At 38.4% G+C, this 25123-nt stretch overlaps 1 protein-coding gene across 1 annotated transcript in view; it reads right to left on the bottom strand.

Moving 5' to 3' along the window:
- COX16 (cytochrome c oxidase assembly factor COX16) overlaps nucleotides 1–19288 on the bottom strand; it is a 73519-nt gene extending 54231 nt beyond the window's left edge. Inside the window, exon 1 of the mRNA XM_065871663.1 lies at nucleotides 19225–19288. Coding sequence (XP_065727735.1) covers nucleotides 19225–19288 — 64 coding nt within the window. The remainder of the gene's footprint in view (nucleotides 1–19224) is intronic.
- Nucleotides 19289–25123: the final 5835 nt, after the last annotated feature.

Here is a 25123-nt window from a genome sequence, read left to right as displayed (position 1 = left end):
AAGCCCAGACACTAAGTTAGGATGTTTGATTGCTAAGTGTAAGTTTTAAACCATTTTGCTATACTGTATCTTTGTAGAAAATATGAACAACTGCTTTAGAAAAAAGTCTGTGAAGTCAACTTGTTTGGGGGCTGGCTTGAATAAGCAATGCTGGGATAATGGTTGTAGAACAATCCTCAGGGATAATATATTCCAGAGGAAGAATTGGTCATTCCGTAGTTCTACCACCATAGTCAGGGTCCCTATTGCTTACTATCATGATAGAGAAGGAAAAATCCTTCATTTCCTTCAGATTCTTCTCTTTAAAATCTGAAGGTTATAAAGTAAAAAAGCAGTGTTTCACAATCTGTTATTCTGGAAAAAATAATTCATTAAAATGAAACAAAACAGTCGATTAACCCCAATGATGATAGCCACTGTTGAGTTATGAACACTAGATTGACAAACACTCTACTTTCCCCCTATCTACCTGCAGGGTTTTTCTATCCCAAGATAATCTCACTAATTTTCCCTAGACACCAGTCAAGCTCTATTGGTCACACAACCCACTATTCATCTAATCATTTTGTGGTAAAATATATGTAACACAAAATCAAGCACCACTGGACAAACAACTTACTGTCTGTGTAGAGGTAAAATATATGCAACATAATATTTAACACTTTAACCGTTTTAAAGTGTATGATTCAGTGGCATTAAGTACATTCACAATGTTGTGCAACCATCACCAGTATCCATCTCCAGAACTTTTTCATCATTCCAAATAGAAATTCTATATACATTAAACAATAACTCCTCGCTCCTCCCTGCCCCAGCCCCTGGTAACCTCTATTATACTTTAGGTCGCTACGAGTTTGCCTATTCTATATACCTCATATAAATGGAATTATAAAATATTTGTTCTTTGTGTCTTGCTTATTTCACTTAGCATAATGTCTTCCAGGTTCATCCATGTTGTAACAGGTATCAGAATTTCATTCCTTTTAAAGGCTGAATAATATTCCATTGCATGTACATACTACATTTTGTTTAGTCAACTGTCAATAGATATTTGGTTGTTTCAACATTTTTGCTATTGTGAATAATGCTGCTACGAACACTGGTGTACAAGTGTCTGCTTGAGTTCCTGTTTTCAATTATTTTTGGTGTATATCTGGAATTGAATTGCTGGATCACATGGTAATTCTATGTTTAACAATTTGAGGAACTGCCCAACTGTTTTCTACAGCAGCTGTACCACGTTTTAAATTCCAAAAAGCATTGCCCAAGGTTCCAATTTCTCCACATCCTCATCAATGTTTGTCACCTTCATTTTTGGGGGGGTTTGGGATAGTAGTCATTCTGATGAATGTGAAACGGTATCTCACTGTGGTTTTGATTTGGATTTCCCAAAGGCTAGTGATGTCGAACATCTTTACATGAGCTTATTGCCCATTTATATATTTCTGAAGAAATGTCTCTTCAAGTTCTTTGCTTATTTTTGAATCCGGTTGTTTTGTTGTTGCTGTTGAGTTGTAAGAGTTCTTTATATATTTTGGGTGTTGATCCATTATCAGATATATGGTTTGCAAATATCTTCTCCCATTTTGTGGGTTATTTTTAACTCTCTTTATAGCATCTTTTGAGTCATAAAATTATTAATTTTGGTAAAACCCAATTAATCTTTTTTCTTTTGTGCCTGTGCATTTGGTGTCATATCAAAAAATCATCACTGAATCCAATGTCATGAAAAAAATTTCCCTATCTTTTCTTCTAAGAGTTTTAATCTTAGCTCTCATATTCAGGTGTTTGATGCATTTTTAGTTAATTTTTGTATATGATGTAGGGCAAGGATCCAAATTCATTCTTTTCCATGTGGATATCCAGTTTTCCCAACATCATTTGTTGAAAAGACTGTCTTTCCCCTCACCGAATGGTCTTGGTACCCTTTCAAAAATCATTTGGCCATATATGAGAGGGCTTATTTCTGGGCTGTCTATTCTGTTCCACAGCTCTATATATCTGTCCTTATGTCAGTACCACCCTGTTTTGAATGCTGCAGTTTTGTACAAGTTTTGAAATCAGGATGTTGTGAGTCCCTCAACTTTGTTGTTTGTTTTCAAGATTACTCTAGCTATTAGGGAGTCCTTTGAGATTTCATATGAGTTCTAGGATGGGGTTTTCTATTTCTGCAAAAAGGCAGATGAGATTTTGATAAAGATTGCACTGAGTCTGCAGATCGCTTTGGATAGTACTGTCACCTTGACGATATTAACTCTTCTAATCCATGAACGTGGAATGTATTTCCACTTATTCATGCCTTTAATTTCTTTCAGCCAAATTTTGTAGTTTTCAATGTATAAGCATGCCTTTAATTTCTTTCAGCCAAATTTTGTAGTTTTCAATGTACAAGCATGCCTTTAATTTCTTTCAGCCAAATTTTGTAGTTCTCAATGTACAAGTTTTTGTCTCCTTGGTTACATTTATTTATGAGTATTTTATTATTTTTGATGCTATTGTAAATGGAAATGTTTACTTAACATCCTTTTCAGATTGCTCATGTATAGAAACTCAACTAATTTTATGTGCTGGTTTTGTGTCTTGCAACTTTGCTAAGTCTATTATTAATTCTAAGTTTTTTTGGTGGAATCTTTAGAGCTTTCTACGTATAAGATTGTATCATTTGTGAACAGAGACCATTTACTTCTTCCTTTCCAATTTGTATGCCTTTGATTTCTTTTTCTTGCCTAAATGTTCTGGATAGAATTTCCAACACTATGTTGAATAGAAGTGGTGAAAGCAAGCATACTTGTCTTGTTCTTGATCTTAGAAGAAAAGCTTTCAATCTTACATCATTGACTATGACGTACCCATATATGGATTCTTCATATATGACCTTTATCATGTTGAGGAAGTTCCTTCTATTCCTAGTTTACTGAGTGTTTTTAATGTGGCAAGGTGCTGAATTTTCTCGAATCCTTTTTCTGTATATTGAGATGATGATGTGGGCTTTTTTGCCTTCATTCTATTAATATGTTGTATCACATCAACCAGTTTTCTTATATTGAACCATCTTCACACTCTTGGAATACACTGCACTTTGTCATGGTATATAATCCTCTTAATAGGCTGCTGAATTAAAGTCATGTAGCTCTACGATCACCATAGCTTTCTGTGTGGAGACAATTTCTAAATCACCACCACAGGGAGTAAGACCCAAATAGAATCTAGCAGTTTCACTGGTTGGAGGAAATGGGGATCAGAGTTTGGGGAGGGTGAGGTTGCTGGAAGTTGCAGGGCAAAGTTCTGGAAAGGAGGAAGTTAGACCAAAAAAAAAAAAAAAAAGAAAAGAAAAGAAAAAGAACTCCAGGTATTTGCATGAGTCTTTCCAAGAGGCCATGTATACATTGAGTGGAACTCCACAAGGCTAGGCAAATAAAAACTAGTAAGTTATAGGCTAAACAATTCTCAGAGTTCACGCAAGGCAGGGAGACTTTCAAATTTTGACCAACCAGAATCGAAATCCTCAGTGATTCACTAGGAAATTCAGTGGAGACCCACTTAGAACATTTGGAGGGCTCAACTATCGCTGAAGTGAATGCTTTCGACTCACCCTAGGAAAGCTTACAAACAGGTCTAAAGAGGTGAAACTGACCTGCAAGTTACTTAACTGCCTACCAAAACAAATTCAACAATGTAATATTAAAAATGTTAATGTAGGAGAACAAAATGCAGACACTGAACAATGTAACAATCACAACATCCAGAATCTAATTTAAAAAATTTAACATGCTAAGAAGCAAGAAAACATGACCTAGAATCAAGAAAAAAACTGGTCAATAGAAACAACCAGAAATAATAGAGGATGAAACTAGCAGACAAGGATGTTTAAAAGGCTATTATAACTATGTGGAAATAATTAAAGGAAGTCAAACATAATGTGAAAATGGAAGTTTTTCCCCCAGTCTTGAAGCTGCTTTTGACTTCATTTTGAGCTGATTTTTGTGCATGGTGTAAGATAGTAGGCCACGTGCATTCTTTTGCATATGGCTGTCCAGTTTTTCCAACATCATTTACTGAAGATACTATCCTTCCTCCATTGTATACGCTTAGCTCCTTTGTCATAAATTAATTGACCATATATGCATGGGTTTATTTCTGGGCTCTCTATCCTGTTCTACTGATGAAAATGGAAGATTTTTTTAGGAAAATGAAACTTATAGGTTTGAAAACTAGAATATCTGGAAGGAAAAATACACTAGATGTGAGTAACAACAGATGTGATACCACAGAATAAAAGGTAAGTGAGAAGACTTAATAGGGAAACCACAGTAACACGTGGGATAACAGGACATGGTTTAATATATATGTAACTACAGTTCCAGAAGCAGAGGAAAAAAGGGAAATAGAAAAAAATGTCTGAAGAAAACAATTGGCTCAAATGTGATGAAAATATAAACAAACAGATCCAAGAAGCTCAACAAACCCCAATCAGGATAAATACAAAAGAAAAAAACAGTAAGACATATCATAATCACATTTCTCAAAACCATGTATAAAGAGAAAATCTTAAAAGTAGTTCACAGGGAAAAAGGACACCTTAAGTACAAAGGAGTAAAGATAAGAATGACAATAGACTTCTCCTCAGAAACTATGCAAGCCATAATTCAATGAAGCATCATCTTTAAAATGCTAAAAGAAAAATACAAGTTAACTTATAAGTCTATGTCCAGTGAATACAGCCTTCAAAAAGTAAGGCAAAATAAACACTTTGTCAGCAAAACAAAAGCTGACAGAATGTGTCTTAAGCAGATTTACATTATGATAAATATTAAAGGAATTTCTTCAGGCAAAAACAAAATACTGAATGGAAACTTGGATCTCTATGAAGGAATGAATACCACCAGAAATCATAAATACATGGGTAAATGCAACTTAAAATAAAAAGAATGAACACAGATATACTAAGCAGCTGGATTGACCATATTAATAAGTAAACTTTGGAAAAAGGAATATTACAAGGGATAAAAAGGGGCATTTCCTAATAAAAAAGGAGTCAATTCATAAGAAGACGAAACACTAGATTTGAATATACCCAATAACAGAATTTGAGTATCAATGAAACAAAAACTGAAATGAGAAAAAGGCAAGTCAAAAAGGACTATTGTAGATTTCAACATTTCTCCCTCAGTAATTGATAGAACAAGTAAACAGAAAAGTCAGTAAAAATATAGAACACTTGAACAACACTAAGAATGAACTTGACCTAATTTACATTTACTGAACAACATATTCAGCAACTATAAAATAAACATTCTTTTGTAGTGCAAAGGGAATGTTCACAAGGATTGATGGTAGGTCAAGAAAGTAAGTCTCAATAAATTTCAAGACAGAAATGAATTAGAAATCAACAAAAATAACTGTATTAGTCTTCTTGGGCTGACATAACAAAATACCACAGAGTGACTTAACAGAAATTCTGTTCTGGAGGCTAAGGAAGTCCAAGATCAAAGTACCAGCAAGACAGATTTCATTCTAAGGTCTCTTCTCTTAACTTGTAGGCGGCCACCATCTTGCTCTCTGGTCCTATGGCTGCTTTGTTACACACAAAGAGAGAGTGAGCTCTCTGGGTCTATTTCTATAAGGACACTAATTCTATAGGATTGGGGCCCCATCATCATAACTTCATTTAACCTTAATTACTTCAGTAAAGGCCCTGACTCCAAATGCAGTCACATTAGAGATTAGGGCTTCAACATGTGAATTTTGGAGGGACACAGACACTGTCCTCACCAATAAGATATCTAAAAAATCCTTAAATGTTTGGAAAACAAATAACCTATGAGTTAAAGATGAAATTATAAGGGAAAATAGAAAACATTTTAGTTGAATGACAAATCAAAATATATTAAAAACTGTGGGAAACAATAAAAAACTCAATAAATGAAGATATACCATGTCCTGGACTAGACGTCTTAGTACTTTTAAGATACAATTCTCTCTAAATCAAAATGGATTTTTATTTATTTTTATTTTTATTGACGTATAGTTCATTTACAATGTTGTGTTAATTTCTGCTGTAAAGTGATTCAGTTATACACACACATATATATATACATTCTTTCTCATATTCTTTTCCATTAGGGTTTATCACAGGATATTGAATATAGTTCCCTGTGCTATACAGTGGGATCTTGTTGTTCATCCATTCTATGTATAACAGTTTGGATCTGCTAATCGCAAACTCACAATCTATCCCTTCCCTCCCCTCCCTCCCCCTTGGCAACCACAAGTCTGTTCTCTATGTCTATGAGTCTGTTTCTGTTTCGTAGATAAGTTCATTTGTGTCATATTTTAGTTTCCACATATAAGTGATGGCATATGGTATTTGTCTCTTTCTGACTTACTTCACTTAGTATGATAATCTCTAGATCCATCCATGGTGCTGCAAATTGCATTATTTCATAAAATGGATAATTTTAATGCAATCCCAGTCAAAATCCAACAGAGATGTATATGTAGAAACTGACAAGCTGGTTCTAAAATTTACATGGAAATTAACACTCTGGGGTGGTTTATTTTTGAAACTTATATTATTAAAGTTCTAGAACAGTCAAAACATTTTTGAAAAGAAACAAAATTGGAAGACTCACACTTTATTTCAAGGTTTACTATAAAGCTACATTTGTCAACATACTATATGGTATTTGTATGGAGAAAGACAGGCTAATGGAATCAAACTGAGATCAATATTGGGCCCACATATAAATGGTCAACTGATTTTTGATACAGATAATAATGTATTTCAATGGTGAAAGGATAATGTTTTCAATAAGTGTTGAGACAACTGCGTATCTATATGAGATAGAGATAAAAATGAATTTTAATGATTAACTCAAACACATGCAAAATAAATTAATTTGAAATGTATCCTGGAACTAAATGTAAAACCTAATCTATAACATTTCTATTAGAAAACATAGAAGAAGATGTTCTTTACCTTGGGGTACTTAAGATTTCTTAGACATTACACAAATAGCACAACCATAAAAGAAAAGAAAAAACAAAAACTTGACAAACTGTTCTTCATAAAACTTAAAGCCTTCTACTCTTCAAAACACAAACCCTACTTCCCAAAAAGGAAAGGCAAGCCAAACCGAAAGAAAATATCTGCAACACATATACATGACAAAGGACTTGTGCCCAGAATATATAAAGAACTCTTACAATCCAATAATAAGAAAACAAACAATCCAATAAAAATGGGTAAACGACTTAAATACTTCAGAATATATATGAATGGCCAATAAACATATAAAAATATGCTCATCATCATTAGTTATCTGGGAAATGCAAACAAAAAACCACTCCACAACCCCTACGATGGCTAAAATAAAAAGGAATGATAATATCAAATGTTGGCAAATGTTGGATGTGAGATAACTAGAACTGTCATACACGGCTGATAGAATTGTAAAATGACACACATAGTTTGAAAAAGTTTGGCAGTTTCTTTTAAAGCTAAACACACTCCCAATTACTAGGTATTTAATCAAGGCAAATTAAAACACATGTTTACACAAAGAGTTGCATATGGATACTCACAGCAGATTTATTTTTAATAATCAAAACCCAGAAACCCAAAAGTCCATTAATAGGTAAATGGATAATCATAATGTGGTATATTGTGGTATATTTACACAATGAAATACTACTCAGTAATAACAAATAAATGCATAGATGAGTGAAAGAAGCCTAAATACACTCTATATGATACCATTTCTATGACGTTCTATATTAGGCAAAACTCATCTACAGTGACAGAAATCAGATCAGTGGTTGCCTAGAGGATGGGGTGAAAGGGCCCACTGCAGGAACACACAGAGAATTTTCTAAAGTGATGAGTCATGATTACACATGTGTATATTATTCACCAAACTTCTTAGAACTTTACACTTAAAATGAATGCACTCGATTACATGTCAATCATACCGCAATAAAATTGATTTAAAAATGAATCTGGTAATTCTTAAGTGCAAAAATGCAAGTATCCTAAGCAACTATCATTGACTCTTATTATTAATCAACAATAAAAGACAGTCTAAAGTTACTTGAAGCACCGATTATTTGGTGATAATTGGGCAAAAAGTGTGATTACAGTACCCTACTTCTCACACAGTATCTTTTCAATGCAAATATGATAAAATGATTTTTTTTAAAAATTCTAAGCGCAGTCTCAAGATGTTAATGTGAATGAAAGTTAAAAAGAACTGAAAAATGCTGATATAGAGGATGAAGTTTAATCTCAAAATCCTCATAACCTACCTTTCTAGCCAGCTTTGGACCCTCCCTGCTCTACACTATACAGTAACAACAACACTTAATAATTGCCCTCACCAAAGAAGATCTACAGATGTCAAATAAGCACATGAAAAGATGCTCCACATCGTATGTCATCAGGGAAATGCAAATGAAAACAATCAGATACCACTACTCACCTATCAGAATAGCCAAAACTCAGGACACTGATAACACCAAATGCTGGTGAGGATGTGGAGTTACAGGAACTTTCACTGACTGCTGGTGGGCATGCAAAATGGTACAGCCACTTTTGTTTCTTACAAAACTAAACATACTCTTACCACATGATCCAGCAATTGCGTTCCTTGGTATTTGCCCAATGGAGTCAAAAACTTACGTCCACACAAAAACCTATGCATGAATATTTACAGCAACTTTATTCATAATTACCCAAACTTAGAGGAACCAAAACTCCTTCAGTAGATGAATGGATAAAGTGTAGTACATCCAGAGAATGGAATATTATTTAGCACTAAAAATAAATGGACTATCAAGCCATGAAAAGATGTGGGGATCCTTAAATGCATATTGCTCAGTGAAAAAAGCCAATCTGGAAAGGCTACATACTGTATGATTTCAACTATATGACACTCTGGAAAAGGCAAAGATCAGTGGTTACTAGGGCCAGGAGGGAAGAGAGGGATATATAGGTGAAGCACAGAGGATCTAAGGTAGTGAAAATACTCTGTATGATACCATAATGATAGACATAGGTCATTATACATTTGTACATTCCCATAGAATGTACAACACCAAGAGTGAACCCTAATATGAACTATGGACTTTGGGTATTTACAATGTGTCAATCAATGTAGGTTCGTCAATTGTAACAAATGTACCTCTCTGGTGGGGGACATCAATAATGGGGGAGGCTATGCATATGTGGGGATGGGGGATAGGGGAAATCTCTGTACCTTCTCAATTTTGCTGTGAAACAAAAACTGCTCTAAATAAATAAAGTCTTAATTAAAAAAAATAATAATTACCACCTCCCTGCTTTTCACCCTTCCACACACACAGCTGTTCCATGTCTCCAAGATTTTCGATGTCTTCTTCCTTTTGCCTAGAAACACATTTCACTGAAATTACTTGTTTAATTAACTCTTTACACTATTGCAGTAATTACCAATAGTTCCAATGATGAATAAAGCTGCTATAAACATCCATGCACAGGGGACTGGCTTTTTTTCATTTTTGTATCTCCTGTGCCCACCTAGTACCTAGGACACATACAAACCTCAGTCGGTGGCAAGTGACTGTTAAAGCCATTGGAAGTAACACCTAAGCCAGGAACTCCTAACATTTCTAATTCTGGGGAAATGCAGCAACGTTAATAACGTCTCTGTGAGCCTCTAGCAGGCTTTTTCATAACCTGAAAAAGAAGGCACAAAAGGAAAGGAGGGAAATATAGAAGGGGAAGCCCAATGTCCCCAAAATGCCTATGACATAGGTTACCCTGCCTTTCCTGGATGACTCAACTCTTGCTCCTCTGAAATCTATTTTCCACACAGCAGCAGTAATGACAGGCACCATTAAATTAATTAAATGAGTTATCTTTGGTAAACTGCTTAGAAGAGTGCCTGATACAGAATCAACACTATAAAAGTATCTGTAAAACAAAACAAAACAAAGCCCCCATTTAATTCTCACAACAAGTCTGAATAGGTGCTATTAATACTCTCATTTTATAGCTAAGGAAATCAAAGTATATAGAAGTGAGGTAACTTGCCCAAGGCACATAGCTAGTAACACAGGTATTCTGGCTCTTAATCACTATGCTTTACTGCTCACTGCAATTATATTAAAATTCAGTTCTCTTTGTATCCACAGTGCCTAGCACAGAAACATGCACTACAGTCATTGCTCAATAAATGTGTAGATTGAAAGAAAGAAAGAATGAATGATTCAAACAAGTGATTCAAGAGGTTAAATGACTAGGCATCTTTTCACCCAAAACTATTATATTCTCTGGAGACTCTCTGGTCCAAAGATGAAATATGTCAGTTGTTATTTGTTACTTCTCCCAAAAGAGAGTAACATGACAAAGAGAGAAAGAGGGAAAATCTTAAACCTCAAAGAAACAGAAAGACAGTGCAGCAACAAAAAATGTATTACGCCCATGGTCCGTCTCTGTCCATCCTGGTGCCCCATCTGATGGAGGCGACAAAGAATATGGCCTGTGTGAATGAAAAAAATACTGCCTGCAACACTGTAAACAAAGGTTGTTGCAGCCATCGAGCCATCACATTATAGCTGCCCGTGACAGTGAGCCCTGAGGAAACTCAGGATGGAAGCAGCATGCCTGCCGTCAAGCAGTCAGCCACCACAGCCACTTCCAGTGATGTACCCTGAGGAGACTCGGGGTGAGAAAGCCCAGGATACTGGCCCCAGATAGCTGAGGTGCATGTCAAAGGAATGACTTCAATGAGCCCAGACTTTTGCATCTTCCCATACACAGAAAAGCACTAAATTCCTTAACTTGAGGTGTCTGGTTTTCTTTACTTAACAGTAACCTTTTGATGTTCTGACTACCTGGTCTTTGTTGCAAGAACTCCTATGTGTCCTGGCTCCTCCCTTACCCCTTCAGAGCAGACTCTCAGAGCTATCTGAGAGGCTGCGTCCCAGGCTTAAGTCCAGTTTTGTCTGCTAAATAAAACATAACTCTCGACTTCTAGGTTGTGCTTTTTTTTTTTTTCAGTCAATACAGACCAAAGATGTTTCAGGCAGTACATGCCAGGACGTACATCTGGGCCTCTTTTTATTGCTCCTAAGTTTCTCTTTCAAATATCTAGGTAGGCATTTGATCTACCTATTCCTGATCCCTCCAGAATTTGGCTTCTCCAGCTGGCTCTCCTGTGGACTTGATGGTTTATTGCAACCAGGTTACAACCAGTTATACTAATTATCGTTTTAATTTGTTCTGTTTCCAAATTATTTGTGCTTTTTGTCTCTCTGCTCCACTATGACTTTGTTAATGTTACTAGCCGTATTACTTATATCCTGTCTATTTTATAAGATTGTTGTCTCCTGCATTACCCCAGGCCCCCAACAAAACCAGTAATGTCTTGAGAGTTAAACCTATATAACTCTATACAGAATAATTGTAATAGTGCAACTCTAGGTATGGGAAGAAGCAACAAGGGAAAACATTTCCTGGATCATAATAAACTAGTAAGACGGTGGATGCAGAGAATTTTAAATTATCAACAGGGCCTAATCCAGAAATTGGCACCTTGAGTGGCATATCAACAGAAGCTTTGCCTGATCTAGGAATGAGCCTTCCTAGCACTGTGGGACAAAAATCAGTCATGAAATGTCTCCCAAACGTTGGTCGAATTTATGACCAAGGGGAGGGACTGCGTGTGAAAAGTGTTGCCTGCCATTTTGGCAAACAAAGGATGTTGTAACCATCAAGCCATCAAATTACAGCTGCTCCTGACAAAGAGCCCTGAGGGAACTCAGCATGGAGACAAAGGGGCTGACCCACTGCCAAGCCCTGAGCCACTGCAGACACGCCCAATGGTGCACCCTGAGGGGACTCAGGATGGGAAAGAACAGGATACTGGCCCTAGATAGCTAAGGTGTGTATCAAAGGAACGCTTTCAATGAGCCCAGACTTGCGTCTTTCCATATGTAGAAAAGCCCTAAATTCCCTAACTTGAGATATCTGGTTTTCTATCATTAACGGTAATCTTTTGATGTTCTGACTACCTGGGCTTTGTCTCAAAACCCCTATATATTCTGGCTCCTCCCTTACCTCTTGGGAGCAGTCCCTCAGAGGTGTCTGAGAGGCTGTCTTCTGGGCTTGAAGTCCTCAGAAAGAATGCCAAGTAAAACATGTAGATTGTGCATATTTTCTCAACATTTAGATTGCGCATTTTCTTCAGTCGACAGCATCCTTATTCTCTCACTCCAGGATAAGCCCTTTTGCAAGCACTGAATTTGTATATCCGGTCTCTACCAGATCATGTCTCTACTTGCTCCCTTGCTTTCAAAATGTTTCGATCTCTTAATTTTTGCCTGATATTACAATTTATACCCTATCTGTTGCCCTCTTTTCAATTTTCTCTTATTCTGCTGCTTCTTGCCCAATATATGGTAAGCTGTGCATAGCAACAGGCATGAAAACACCATAGTTTTGTACAAGGGGAGAATGACATTATCTAATTCGTTTCTAAGACACTTCCTAAAGGCATTGACTATTTCCTTTGGTCTTCTGTCTGAAATATTCCACTGAGTCTGACTCTACTGGGAACATATCTTATGAAGGTACATAAGTCTCTGGATATTCTACCTCTTGAGGATAGTCAGCACATGCCTACCATAATTATCCTCCTACTGAACTGCAAAATTCTAAAAAATAGGGATCATTTCTTATTCTTTATCCTAGTATCAATGATTCCTAATCATAGTGTACATAGTAAACAGCAAATGAATATTTTTAAAAACAGCTTCCCTTTATTTCTGAGCCTCCTGAAACCAAGTTTGTTCTGATTCAATCAATCAGGTATAGATAGTTTTCCTCAATAAATAATTGTACATTTACTCAAATACAATCATTGGCTACTTTGTTGCCTAGTCACATGGCTTTACAAAATGTTTCTATAGTTGAGCATCTATCAGCTGGCCTTTCTACTTCTATCTTGAAAAAATTCTTAGTAAGATTGATCCTTGAAGCAATCTTTAGAGACACATTCTTTGTATCATATACTTTTCTCACTCTCTGTGTTTTTCCACTTATTCCATCTCCTTGTTTCTGGAATGTTAGTCAGTTTCCTACCATTATATCACATTGTGACCAAACTGATTCTTCTCTCTTAAATTGTATTTAGTGGAGAACCTTGTTTATGACTTTTTGAAAGCTGAAATAGACCATGTTACTGGTTATCTTTATATAACAACATCCTATTATACTTTTCTGATATTCATCAATTTGCCTAGTCATTTCATGAACATTTACTGACCACTTTGTGTCATGTACCAGGCAAGGCATTAGGAAAATAAGAGATGAAATATATATCCTTTTAATCAGAAGAGCTCAGACTGAAGTAGAGGGAAGAGGAGACACAAGTAAGGAAGCAAATATAGAAATAACGCTATTTTTTTCTCTCTGTGTTCCCACAGGACTCTGTGATCTTTCTAGGATCGTTCAGAGCCTGGATTTTTAAGTCACATAGACCTGGATCCAATTCTTTTTTTTTTTTTTAACATCTTTATTGGCGTTTAATTGCTTTACAGTGGTGTGTTAGTTTCTGCTTTATAAAAGTGAATCAGCTATACATATACATATATCCCCACATCTCTTCCCTCTTGCATCTCCCTCCCTCCCACCCTCCCTATCCCACCCCTCTAGGTGGTCACAAAGCACTGAGCTGATCTCCCTGTGCTATGTGGCTGCTTCCCACTAGCTAGCTATTTTACATTTGGTAGTATATATATGTCCATGCCACTCTCTCCCAGCTTACCCTTCCCCCTCCCCGTGTCCTCAAGTCCATTCTCTAGTAGGTCTGCACTGGATCCAATTCTTAACTCTGCCACTTAAAGAGTTGTGTGATGAGAGTCAAGGTTTTCTCCTTTGCAAAATGGGATAATAACCATTTATTCCTTGCTGGGAGTAGATGAGACAAAGTGCTTAGTTTGGCAATACATGACAGACAATAAATGGTGTCTGAGATGCATAATAAGGGGGCATCTAGCCTGGGTAAAGAAGGCTTCCTGGAGGAGGTGACTCTTGAATTGAATCTTAATCAATGAATAGGAAGGGGAAGGAATCAAGATGGAATCTTAGAGAAAGGTTAAGTTTTCATACCAGCATTGAGAACTTTTCATAATCCAGTCTCTACCTATCTTAGCAACCTCTTCTTCCTTAACTCTCCTACATGAACCCTTCCTTCTATCCAGGCTGGTTTATTCACTCATCTCAGAATAGGCTTACTTATTTTCTTTTCTCTATTTCTCCTTAAGCCATCCCTGGTTGTGACACTAGCCTAAAGCTTGTCTATAAGAGCAACGTAAGTTCCACCTTCTTGTAATTGATCAGTCTGGCCCCCACCAATGCCTCCATTCTTTCACCTTTTCTAGCACAGGGTTAGATTAACATACCTCTCTACACACTTCCTTTGTCCTCCTATTACATTCATGCTCATCACAGTCCTTAACCATCTGCACCTCTGCACTGAGATTTAACTTTTTACATGTGAATGTCATATCTCCATTGGAACATAAATTCAATGAGGGCTAGACTTCACATAATCAAAAGAGAAAATAGGGGGTTTCCCTGGTGGTGCAGTGGTTGAGAGTCCGCCTGCCGATGCAAGGGACGCGGGTTCGTGCCCCGGTCTGGGAAGATCCCACATGCCACGGAGCGGCTGGGCCCGTGAGCCATGGCCGCTGAGCCTGCGCGTCTGGAGCCTGTGCTCCTCAACGGGAGATACCACAGCACTGAGAGGCCCGTGTACCGCAAAAACAATAAAAAATAAAAAATAAACCAAAAAAAAATAAAAAGAGAAAATAGGGCAAGGATACAGCACTTTATTCTCAGCTCTATTTGGCATATGAAGGGTCAGAAAACTGTTAGCACCAGTCTCGGGGTTAAACACAAAGCACACGGCAGGTCTGTAGAGGCTTAGATGCTTGGACTTCATGAGGTTTTTGTTTTTAGGTTCTCACCTTGATACGCTGTCAGCTCTCTCAATAGAAAACTATAAAAACTTTCCACTGCGAATTGTGTTAGTCATAAGATGCCTCAAATCATTCTGGAAATAAGGCATAATATAACAAAATAAAGGTCAGGAGAAAGGCTGGGAGCCAACTCCTTAGACATAGCTACTATAGTGGGAGGTAGTATATGGAACACTATAATCAACAGATCTGGGTTAAATTCCTGGCTTTTGAAACTTACTGGCTTTAGAACTTGGGCAAATCCTTAACCTCTCTGAGAGACAATTTCCTCAATTAATAATGTGGATTAATCACCATTCACGGTGGTTGTGAAGAAAAAACATTTATATATATATATAAAGTAACTAGCACACTGCCAGAAAGAGAATACTTCCTTAATTATTCATTATTAAAACACCGTACCAACCCATTACCCTCTGCAACTCCTTTAAAGAAAGTAGAAAAATAGAGATTCTGTTCCCTCTTTAAAGGTGGTAATCGGGAGCAACTTGCCGAAACTCACTGATAACTCAGTCCTGAATATCCTAATATCCAACATGAAGTAGGGTTGTCTTTATGGCCAATATGTACCTGTTACAGTGAAAAAAAGCTAAATTAGATTCTTGTCATACTTCTTAGAGTAACTGAGTCTTTCCAACATTAAAAACTCTCAATTTGGGGCTTCCCTGGTGGCGCAGTGGTTGGGAGTCCGCCTGCCGAGGTAGGGGACGCGGGTTCGTGCCCCGGTCCAGGAGGATCCCACATGCCAGCCGCTGAGCGGCTGGGCCCGTGAGCCGTGGCCGCTGAGCGTGCGCGTCCGGAGCCTGTGCTCCGCAACGGGAGAGGCCACAGCAGTGAGAGGCCCGCGTACCGCAAAAAAAAACAAAAAACAAAAAACAAAAAAAACTCTCAATTTGATAAAAGTGGGAGGCTTCGAGACTATAATCAAGCTGGATGCCCATAGAAAGAAGAGTGTGCCATAAAGGATAAAAAGTAAACTCTTCAAACACTTGAGGGCACTTCATTTGAGATTGTGATTGATTCTTCAGACCACCTACTGCTGGTTCAAAATGGCAGGAACCATAAAACAACACATGGCCAAAGAATCATGAACTCTTGGAAGTGGAAGAAACTAACAAAGTCGTCCAGCCTAAGCCTCTCCTTACATGGCTGAGGAAGTAGGCATAGGATAGATGTCAAGCTACATACCAAGCTTCCTTTTGCCTCACCAGATACTCACTTCATAGTCATAATTTCCCCAAGATTTTATTTCCCTTGCAGTAAGCAAGATCAGACAGAATAGGTTCATTTGCCTTGCAAAATGGGCCTAAACACTGGAATTACCCAAGACTCTTGCCCCTGACAGAACACTGACACAAAAAGGCAAAAGTATGTACATTCTTGCAGTTACCTGATTAAACTATCAGGTCCCTACAAAGGATGCTGTACTGAAACAAAGAGTGACAATGCTGACTACAAACAGAGATGCATACTTGGAACTATAGGCTTTTCATATTTCTTCTATAGAAAGAAAGAACACTATGGGACTACCAAAATTACTGGAAGCTTCTAGTGGTGATAACTGACTTCTTCCCTATGTATCTTCATGATGGCACAATGAGGAAAAGCGGAGTTAGACTGTGAGACTTCTTAGGAATACCACATAGCAGGTAACTAGCTTTGGGAGGTGATAAACAGAAAATTGGAACCTCATTAAATGAACCAATCAAACTTCAAATGACTGTTTTTATCCAAGTTTGTGGCTCTACTCATCTAAACTTTTAAGTTTATCAACTTCTATGAGTAAAACATGAAAATGCTTAGAAAAAAATTAAAAGTCACTAGGTGAATAAATTCATTCATTTTTGAATAAATGCACATACAAAACAGAAATTAAACAATTCTGAGGTGAGATATATTAGCATATACAATTATTCTTAATCAGTCCTTTGACGTTTGTCCTAATTCTAATAATGCAGAAAAATGGTAACACTAGGAACTTCAGGTCTGCAAGATCAATAGGATCAGAAATTTCAGTGAATAGTGAGCTGAGCATTAATCAACACTGTTATGTAAATACCAAAAAAGGTGAAGTGATATTACACTAAACTTTTAAAATATTTAGTGACTGGAATATGCAAGAGAATATCAGAGTTCTGCTCTGCTCCAGTCAGGAGATCCTGAAAATACTGTGGATACTGCAGCAAAAGGACCATGTCAAAATACGTTAAATTCTTAAGCAAGAGACAAGAATCAAACTTCAAATCACATCACAAGAGAGCTAATGTAACAACTAGGGATATTTAGGCTGTAGAAGAGACAAAACAGGAGAACAACCAGATGCCTTTAAATACTTGCAAGGCAATCAGAAAATGAACTACCATTGTTTCAGTTGGCCCTAGGAGAAGAACAAGTACCAATGGATGAAAAGTACAGAAAAACAGATTTTGGTTTAACAATAATTTTCCATGTTAGCCTCAAAAGTCAATAACCATTAACAGGGAGAGAAGGAGAAATTTACATAAAATAAGAAAAATGTACCTAAGAGACTTGGGCACACTGAATGAGCCTTTGACAAAAGTTTAGATCGTATGAAGCATGACATTAAACCATGCAGATTAGTAATAAATTACACTCTCATAAGTAAAGTTGATTTCCAATTTTTTTATAACAAGAAAGAAGACAAAGCATGGATGATTCAGAAAGCCATATTTGGGCTTCCCTGGTGGCGCAGTGGTTGACAGTCCGCCTGCCGATGCAGGGGACTCGGGTTCGTGCCCCGGTCCGGGAAGATCCCACATGCCGCGGAACGGCTGGGCCCGTGAGCCATGGCCGCTGAGGCTGCGCGTCCGGAGCCTGTGCTCCGCAACGGAAGAGGCCACAACAGTGAGAGGCCCGCGTTAAAAAAAAAAGAAAACAACAAAGTCATATTTTATGAAAAATAATCTATGAGTGGTGGTCAAGCTACTGCAAAATTCCAGATGGGAAAAGATGGACTGGTCTAAGTAGTGACGATGGAAACAGAAAGGAGTGAAAGACTTAAAAAATTATTTCCAATAGAGCTCATGGTACTTGATGAGTTGTTGGAGACTCTTGAAATAACAGTATTTAGCTGGATTTACTGTGTTAACCTAACCATTTATCTACTAACAATAAAAACAACAATAGTAGTGAACACACAGTGCTTAGCACACAATGTTCTAAATATTTTACATAGATTAACTGATTTCATTCTCATAACCATAGGAAGCGTACTCTATTATCACGCACATTTTACATATGAGAAATTAAGTCTTACATCAGTAAAGTTAGTTAATAAATATCAAAGAACTAGTAAGAGGTTAGATACCATTTTTGGACCTACATAAGCCCAAAGCTAAAGCTCTTAATTGATACACTAGACAGCTGTAAAGGAAAGGCAACAAAAGCCAAAGTGGGCAGCATGTAGTACTATTAAGAGCCTAGTGGAGTGAAATGCATCAGGAGATAAAAGCACTGTAGGTGAAAGTGAGGATTTGGTAGTATCGGAATCACATGACGGGCTTGTGGGAAGGAAGGAAGGGATGAAAAGGACCAAAGAAACATCTGTATTGAATCCAAATTCACAGAGGTGGGTCCTAGGAATTAACCTTTTTAAAAAAAAAAAAGAAAGAAAAACCAAAAAACTTTGGATAATTTTGAGGCGAAACCAGCTTTGGGAACATCTGTAGTAGATCTTTAAGGTCTCTTTCTGGTTTAACATTCCAGTTGACCGTCTAAATGAATTTCCCAGAAATGAAAGGAGGGAGGGAGGGATACTAGCACCAAGAAAACGGCTATGCATTTACAGTACACACCGTTTATGCTCCCATTTTTACTAAACTGTCTCTCATAGAAACAGGGATAGAGCAGGCAAACGGAAGGAAGGGTGTGGTGTTCACGGGTGCTGGCTAAAAAGCAGGCTTTCCCCCAGGATTTTCTAGTACCGTTAGCAGAAAGAAACTTCCTGACTATAAATATATGTGGTAACCCGACTGCAAAATTAGGTAGACCCCTCAGATCCGTCTCAGGCTAACGCTGGATGCCAATATAGCCTTCTATGTGCTCACAAGCGTTGCAGGAAATATCTCGGTTGGGGCCTGCCTTCTCCGAGGCCAAAAGAATCTGGCTCTGCAGAAGAGGTGTCCGCTCTGCAATTATAGCCTCAAGTACCCTACTCCCAGCGATGATCATTTCTGCACATACCTGAGGGTCCTCTAGTGAGATTGATCTCCTCCTCAGTAACCAAGTAATCCACTCTTCCGTTCATATTTTACTCTTGTCTGGCTTCCCAACCTGGGTCAGCGTGGGCTCGCGCAGGCGAAGGTGAGAATCACCCCGGCGGCGGCCACAGCATCGCACTTTCGGTTTCAGTAGCCCCTGAACCGGAAGAGGAAGCCAGGAGAGCGGCGAGCGCCAGGAATGCTGGGAGTCGTGGTTCTGGCTGCCGTTCTGAGGCGTTATCTCACCTGGTGGTCAAAACAAACTGTGAGGTGAGTAAGGAGCGCATTTCTATCCTGGGTAGGGATAGGGAAGGTAAGAGACATAAATGAATTGATATTGTCAAGGAAAAATGAAAACTAACATCTCCTGCCATCTCAGAAAATCTTACCGAATGTAGAAAAAAAATTATATTATTCAGTAAGCCCTGAACCAGACTGGGATGGGTGTCACAGGCAATTGCTAATGCGATTGCAAAGAAAGAATCTCACCTTTATTTATAGACAAACAGATATAATCCATTACGTGCATGTTCTCATGTAAGAGTACTACGTAACCACACCGGTTGCTATACCTTCTTTGGTAGGTCACGCTTGGGGTAGCCATTTGTGTTCCTTAATTGCCATTATCGAAGGGAAAAAGAAAACTTGTCTATTTCTGTGACAAGAAGGTACTTTTAGCTTGGAGCAACGAGCCTAGGCTAACTTCTATGGTGCGAGGATATGGGGCACTATCTTCCTGGATATTTAGATTTCAAAGAGTTGGCTCCCAGGACCTTGAGAAAAACTTTACTGAGTTGTACCTGGTAAGAGGCTTGTTTAGCTTTTAAAAAGACTTATATACATATAAAAGAGACATAGGAAGGATTTATAATTACAAATTTGTTCAAGAAAATTCTCTATGAAAGGGGAGAGGGGTAAAGGTCTCTTCCTTTTGGTAACAGGGAAAACAGGGAAAATTCAATCTTTTTTTTTTTTAAGTCCCTGCAGTAAGACTGGTAAACACAGTAGCTTCTGATTTGATTATTTAATCTGAATTGGAATGCCTTAATTGGAATTGAACTTTTCAGTCTTCCATCAATCCCTGTGGTCTGACTCCAGGTGATTTCTCAAACCAGAAGCTAATGTGTTTATCAAACAAAACAAGAAAGAGGCAGATTCAGCAGGAAGGCCTCTTATTTGCCAATCCTGAGAGAAGTTAATATGCAATAGTGGAAAGAACACAGGAGGTGATGTTAGAAGACCTGATCTCAAGTTTCAGCTCCATCTTCCAGTTGTCTGGCTTTGATCGGGTAACCTATTATCTCCCAACTGTGTTTCCCCATCTTAAAAAGGGCATGATAATAGATCTTTAAAAATGTTTTTGAAATGAATAAATGAGATGAAAATTTTAAAAATGACTTCTCAACTTCAAACTCAGATTCATGCCATCCTCAACTTCCAGCCCTCCTAACACGTGTTAGTTGAATGAGTGAATAAAGTGAAAAACAAAGTATGATAAGTGAAAAAAAAAAGTAAGTAGGTGATATTGGAATGCCAAGAGAGAAGACATCAGATAGAAATAGGAAAAGAAAATCAGGAAACTTATTAATGAAGAAATTTTGAAGAAAAATAAAAGTTTCTTGTAGACTATGTGGGGGTGGGGGAGTCACTAATCTGTACCTGGGAAGATTGCCCTTTTCACCTGAGCCCTCAGTTTCAAAAGAAACACAAGAGCAGTAAAAGAAAAAAGGTCACCAAATAAGTTTAGGAAGTGCTGGTAATAAGTGGAGTGACAGATAAGGCAGGTAAATTGTCTTTATACCTTAATGTAAGTATAGTTTTTAAGAATGAGGAAACTTTAATATGTAGGAAGGCAAATAACAGAGGAAATAGGAGTTTCCACTAAGAGAAAACAATTGAGAAAAGCTATGGAATCAGGGTAGTCACGGTGTTAATGAACACAAGTGCGTGTGCCTGATGACGCACAGTGAGGCCAAACAATACCAAAATGTCGGAGCTTGGAGCAGAGAATGGTTTATTGCAGGGCCATGCAAGGAGACGGGTGGATCATGCCTTAAAAAACCCAAACTCCTTGAAAGCTTTCAGCAAAGGCCCTTTATAGGAAAGGTGAGGGAGGGGCGTGGTTAGTTGTTGCAAACTTCTTGGTGTCAGATCCTTTGTTCTTGAGGTCAGGTCATGGTCAAGTGATGGTGTTCCTGTAAATCTCCACCAAACAAATGTTATTCTCTGTTCTGACAAGAAAGGGCAAGGTCCCAAGGCATAACTTTCACCTTTCACCCTCCGAGGTCCAGGTCCTGGCTAAGAGGAGGGGGTCCCTGCGGGGGCCAGTTTCCCTGCCCAGGAGTGTTCGTCTAGCACCCAGTCTGGGTCCTCCCGCCAGTACCCAGGCCCAGCTAAATAGGCAGATCTCAGCTGACAGTGCCCTCAGGGCCAGGTCCCCAGTCCCTGCCCAGCCATCATCACTGAGGGAGCCAGGTGCCCAGGACCCAATTGGTCCTCAGGTGCCTCAGGCTGCCTAAATGGGGGGTAGGGAGCCAGGTCCAATGGACCGCAACCCATGCAGACTGCCACTGCCATTAGGTTGCAGAGGTGGGGATGGGGGAGAGGTTCATCACCACCTCAAGGCCTGGAACCGGCCAGTGGGTGACCTTGGTGAGGCCTATGGAGCCCTACAGGACACAGCCCCCTGCCTGTTCCCTGGGCCTCCCAGCTCACCTGCCAGCCTGAGGCCAGGTGAGCTGTAGGGCCCGGGGGGGAGAAGGCCAGGATCCGCCTCTTACCTCACTCTCTGCCTGGTGACCACCACTCACCTGAGGGTTGGCCTAATGGGCCCCCTAACCACCGTGCTAGTGGTCTTGCAGTAATGGTTGCCTGGTAACTGCCGCCTGCCAATGGCTGCATGCCCTGCTCTATTACAATTCCCCCCTTTTCTTTGATATTCCTCAATCTTGAGGAGAACATGTAGGTATGTTTTGGATAGAGTGGTTAATCATGAACTTGGCAGAGGAACTCAGTTTTAGGGGGACTTGGTTTCAACCTCCAATTCTGTTTCATCCTTCCCCAAGTCTTTCAGGGAATGGGGTGATGACCACTCTAGCTACTTCCTGCTAAAATGGGCACAGTCCTACCTTGATTTGGGGCATGGATACCGAGTTGGAAATAATCCCAAGTTCCAAGTCCTGGATCCAAGTCTTGTATAAGAAAGATCTCATTCCCTGAGGAATTCAGGAGAATAAGCCTAAAAACCAGTATGGACCTGACATGCTGGGGGAGACTTGTTGCCACAAAGCCAGACTCACAGAAGTATAATTTACCAAATTGCTTTAAGTCATGAGTAACTTGAGGGGAAGGGCTTCCCTATATCTGGAGAACACAGATCAAAATCAGTAATATTCCAGACAAAACGCATAACCATTATAACATATATACCAGTTTACTCAGTAACCAATCCTTTTGTTATCTTTTTATGAAGCCATCAGGTCTTCCATTAGGATTTTAAATTTCTTACCCAGTTCAGCGGTATAATCTGAAATTTATTAGAGACCTGCACTTATCAAAAAAGTCCTCCCTATGAATCTTCTTGAAGATGAAGCACTTTTGCAAAGCATCAGCTTAACTGTCTATTTAAGACTTAAAAAGGCAAGGTTAAAGATCTGATCACAATGTGTTGACAAAACTGAATCAATTTGCTATGATATGACCAGAGTTATGGCTGATAGATTATACCAGGACATATCTACATTTCAGAAACTTTATATAGTTTCTAGAATATCTATAGTAGTAACATTTATCTGTACAGTATAATAAAGGAAGGCTTATCATTCCTTTGACAATGCTTCCCATGTAATTCAATGTACCAAATAATACTAGTTAAATATTCCTCCTTGAGATGCCTTAGGGGCCCCCTAACAAATCCCAAAGTTAGCTGGAGGTCAAAAGAACTTTAATTAAAATTTGATATTTGGGAAGTTTGCCAAAAAGTTTCAAAACACTTGGTCAAATAAGATCATCAGTCACTGTAAGACAATACTTGTTTCTTATCCAAAGTGAGAAGAGAACTTAAAAGCAAATACAGATCACTTAAAGGAAGGAAGTTTATATAACCTGTTATCAAAAGCTGCATTCTAGGTAAACTTGTTCTCTTAGCAGAGAGGAACCAAATCTAGTCTCTCACCAGCTTACTTTTAATATTGATAACAAAATCCATTTACCTAAATTTAATCTAATCTCAGCCTGACCATGCATAAAAGTCCTTTTTTACTCAAAACATATATCCTACTTTCCTACTGTAAACTGAAATGTTTTTTAAAATATTTTAGTAGCTTTAATTACATATTTAGATTAGAATCCTCAACTCTTAAGTACCTTAATTTTTAGTGAAAACTAAGACGCAAGTAATTGTGAACTCTTTGTCATACCAGCATTTTCTGATTGGAAACTTATGCTTTGGTTTTCCTCTCCTAAGAAGGCAAAGGTAGGTAAACTTAGATTTGCCCAGCAACCAGTGTTCTAATATTTTATCCTATTTGAAATGACCTAGATGGTCAATGAATTCTTGCCATTTAACTTAGTTCAGTTTCAAGTTACCAGTCTGGAGAGGCTATTTTAGATAGACTTAAGGTTTCATCATATCAAGTTATTTTTCTTGCTGACAAATTTGCAACAGATATAAGGTCTTATTTGATCTCTAAATAACCTAGGTACAACAGAAGTATTATACTTAACAAGCTTAAGCTAGCTTCAGTACCAGATATCAATTCAGTACTGAACATTTCCCAGGTCATGAGGACCTGAAATTCATTTTGGCCAACTTTCTAAATACTAAGAAGTATTTCATTTGTAAGCACTTACTTTTGAGTCAATTAAACAGAGCTCACTTAGGGGGCTTCCCTGGTGGCGCAGTGGTTGAGAGTCCGCCTGCCGATGCAGGGGACACGGGTTCGTGCCCCGGTCCGGGAAGATCCCACATGCCGCAGAGCGCTGCGCACGGCCATGGCCGCTGAGGCTGCGCGTCCGGAGCCTGTGCTCCGCAACGGGAGAGGCCACAACAGTGAGAGGCCTGCATACTGCAAAAAAAAAAAAAAAAATAGAGCTCACTTACAAGTTAACTTAGCTGTAATATAACTGAAAGTGGTCCAGTTCTGGAGAATGCATCTCAAGGGGCTGCATTCAGGAAACAAATTTGAGTTTCCCATAGCCAGCACAATTACACACAAGACAAATGCAAACATACACACAAGGAACAAAATCTAATTCCTGCAGGACAAAAACAAAAGGGTGAAGTTCAACAATTTCCTCAACTTTTTCAAGCAAAGATCCCTCTTTTTAACAACAAACAACATGCAAATGGAAAGATAGGGAATCATGACTGCACGTGTCATGGCAATTGATCTGGCAAACGCAAAACCAAAAAGGAAAATAACACCAAAAAACAGTTGGAATAAGTTAAATTTACTTAGTTAACGCCAAGCTTTCTCCTAGAAATATTTTTATTTTCTCAGGGTCAGAATTCTGAAAAAAAAGTATTTCATCAAACCAGCTTTCTCTAACTACATAGGCAAAAAGAACAAGTTTTGGAATTTCAAAGGGTTTCATCTTAACCAAATTTTCTCCAGAGTCTAAAGAACACAGTGGCCACACAGTGGTAAAAAAATCTTCTTTCTTACACCCTAGGGGTGTAAACTCTATAAGATGGAATAGAGCTCTGATTATCATGGCGGGTGTTATTAAATATCAAACAAACAAATGCAATGCAAAATGGTCTCTCAGGATCACAGTTCCCTAGCACCAAAAAGGAGATTCCCACCCATTGCAAAGGGAAAATCCCAACCAATGTTCCAACACAGGTGAAACCCAACGCAATAGGGAAGGATACCTGGTGT

Source organism: Phocoena phocoena, chromosome 2 (genome assembly GCF_963924675.1).
Source record: "Phocoena phocoena chromosome 2, mPhoPho1.1, whole genome shotgun sequence".
NCBI classification, from domain to species: domain Eukaryota; kingdom Metazoa; phylum Chordata; class Mammalia; order Artiodactyla; family Phocoenidae; genus Phocoena; species Phocoena phocoena.
Note: the sequence above shows the minus strand (reverse complement) of the source record. Positions and strands in the feature narration are given on the sequence as shown.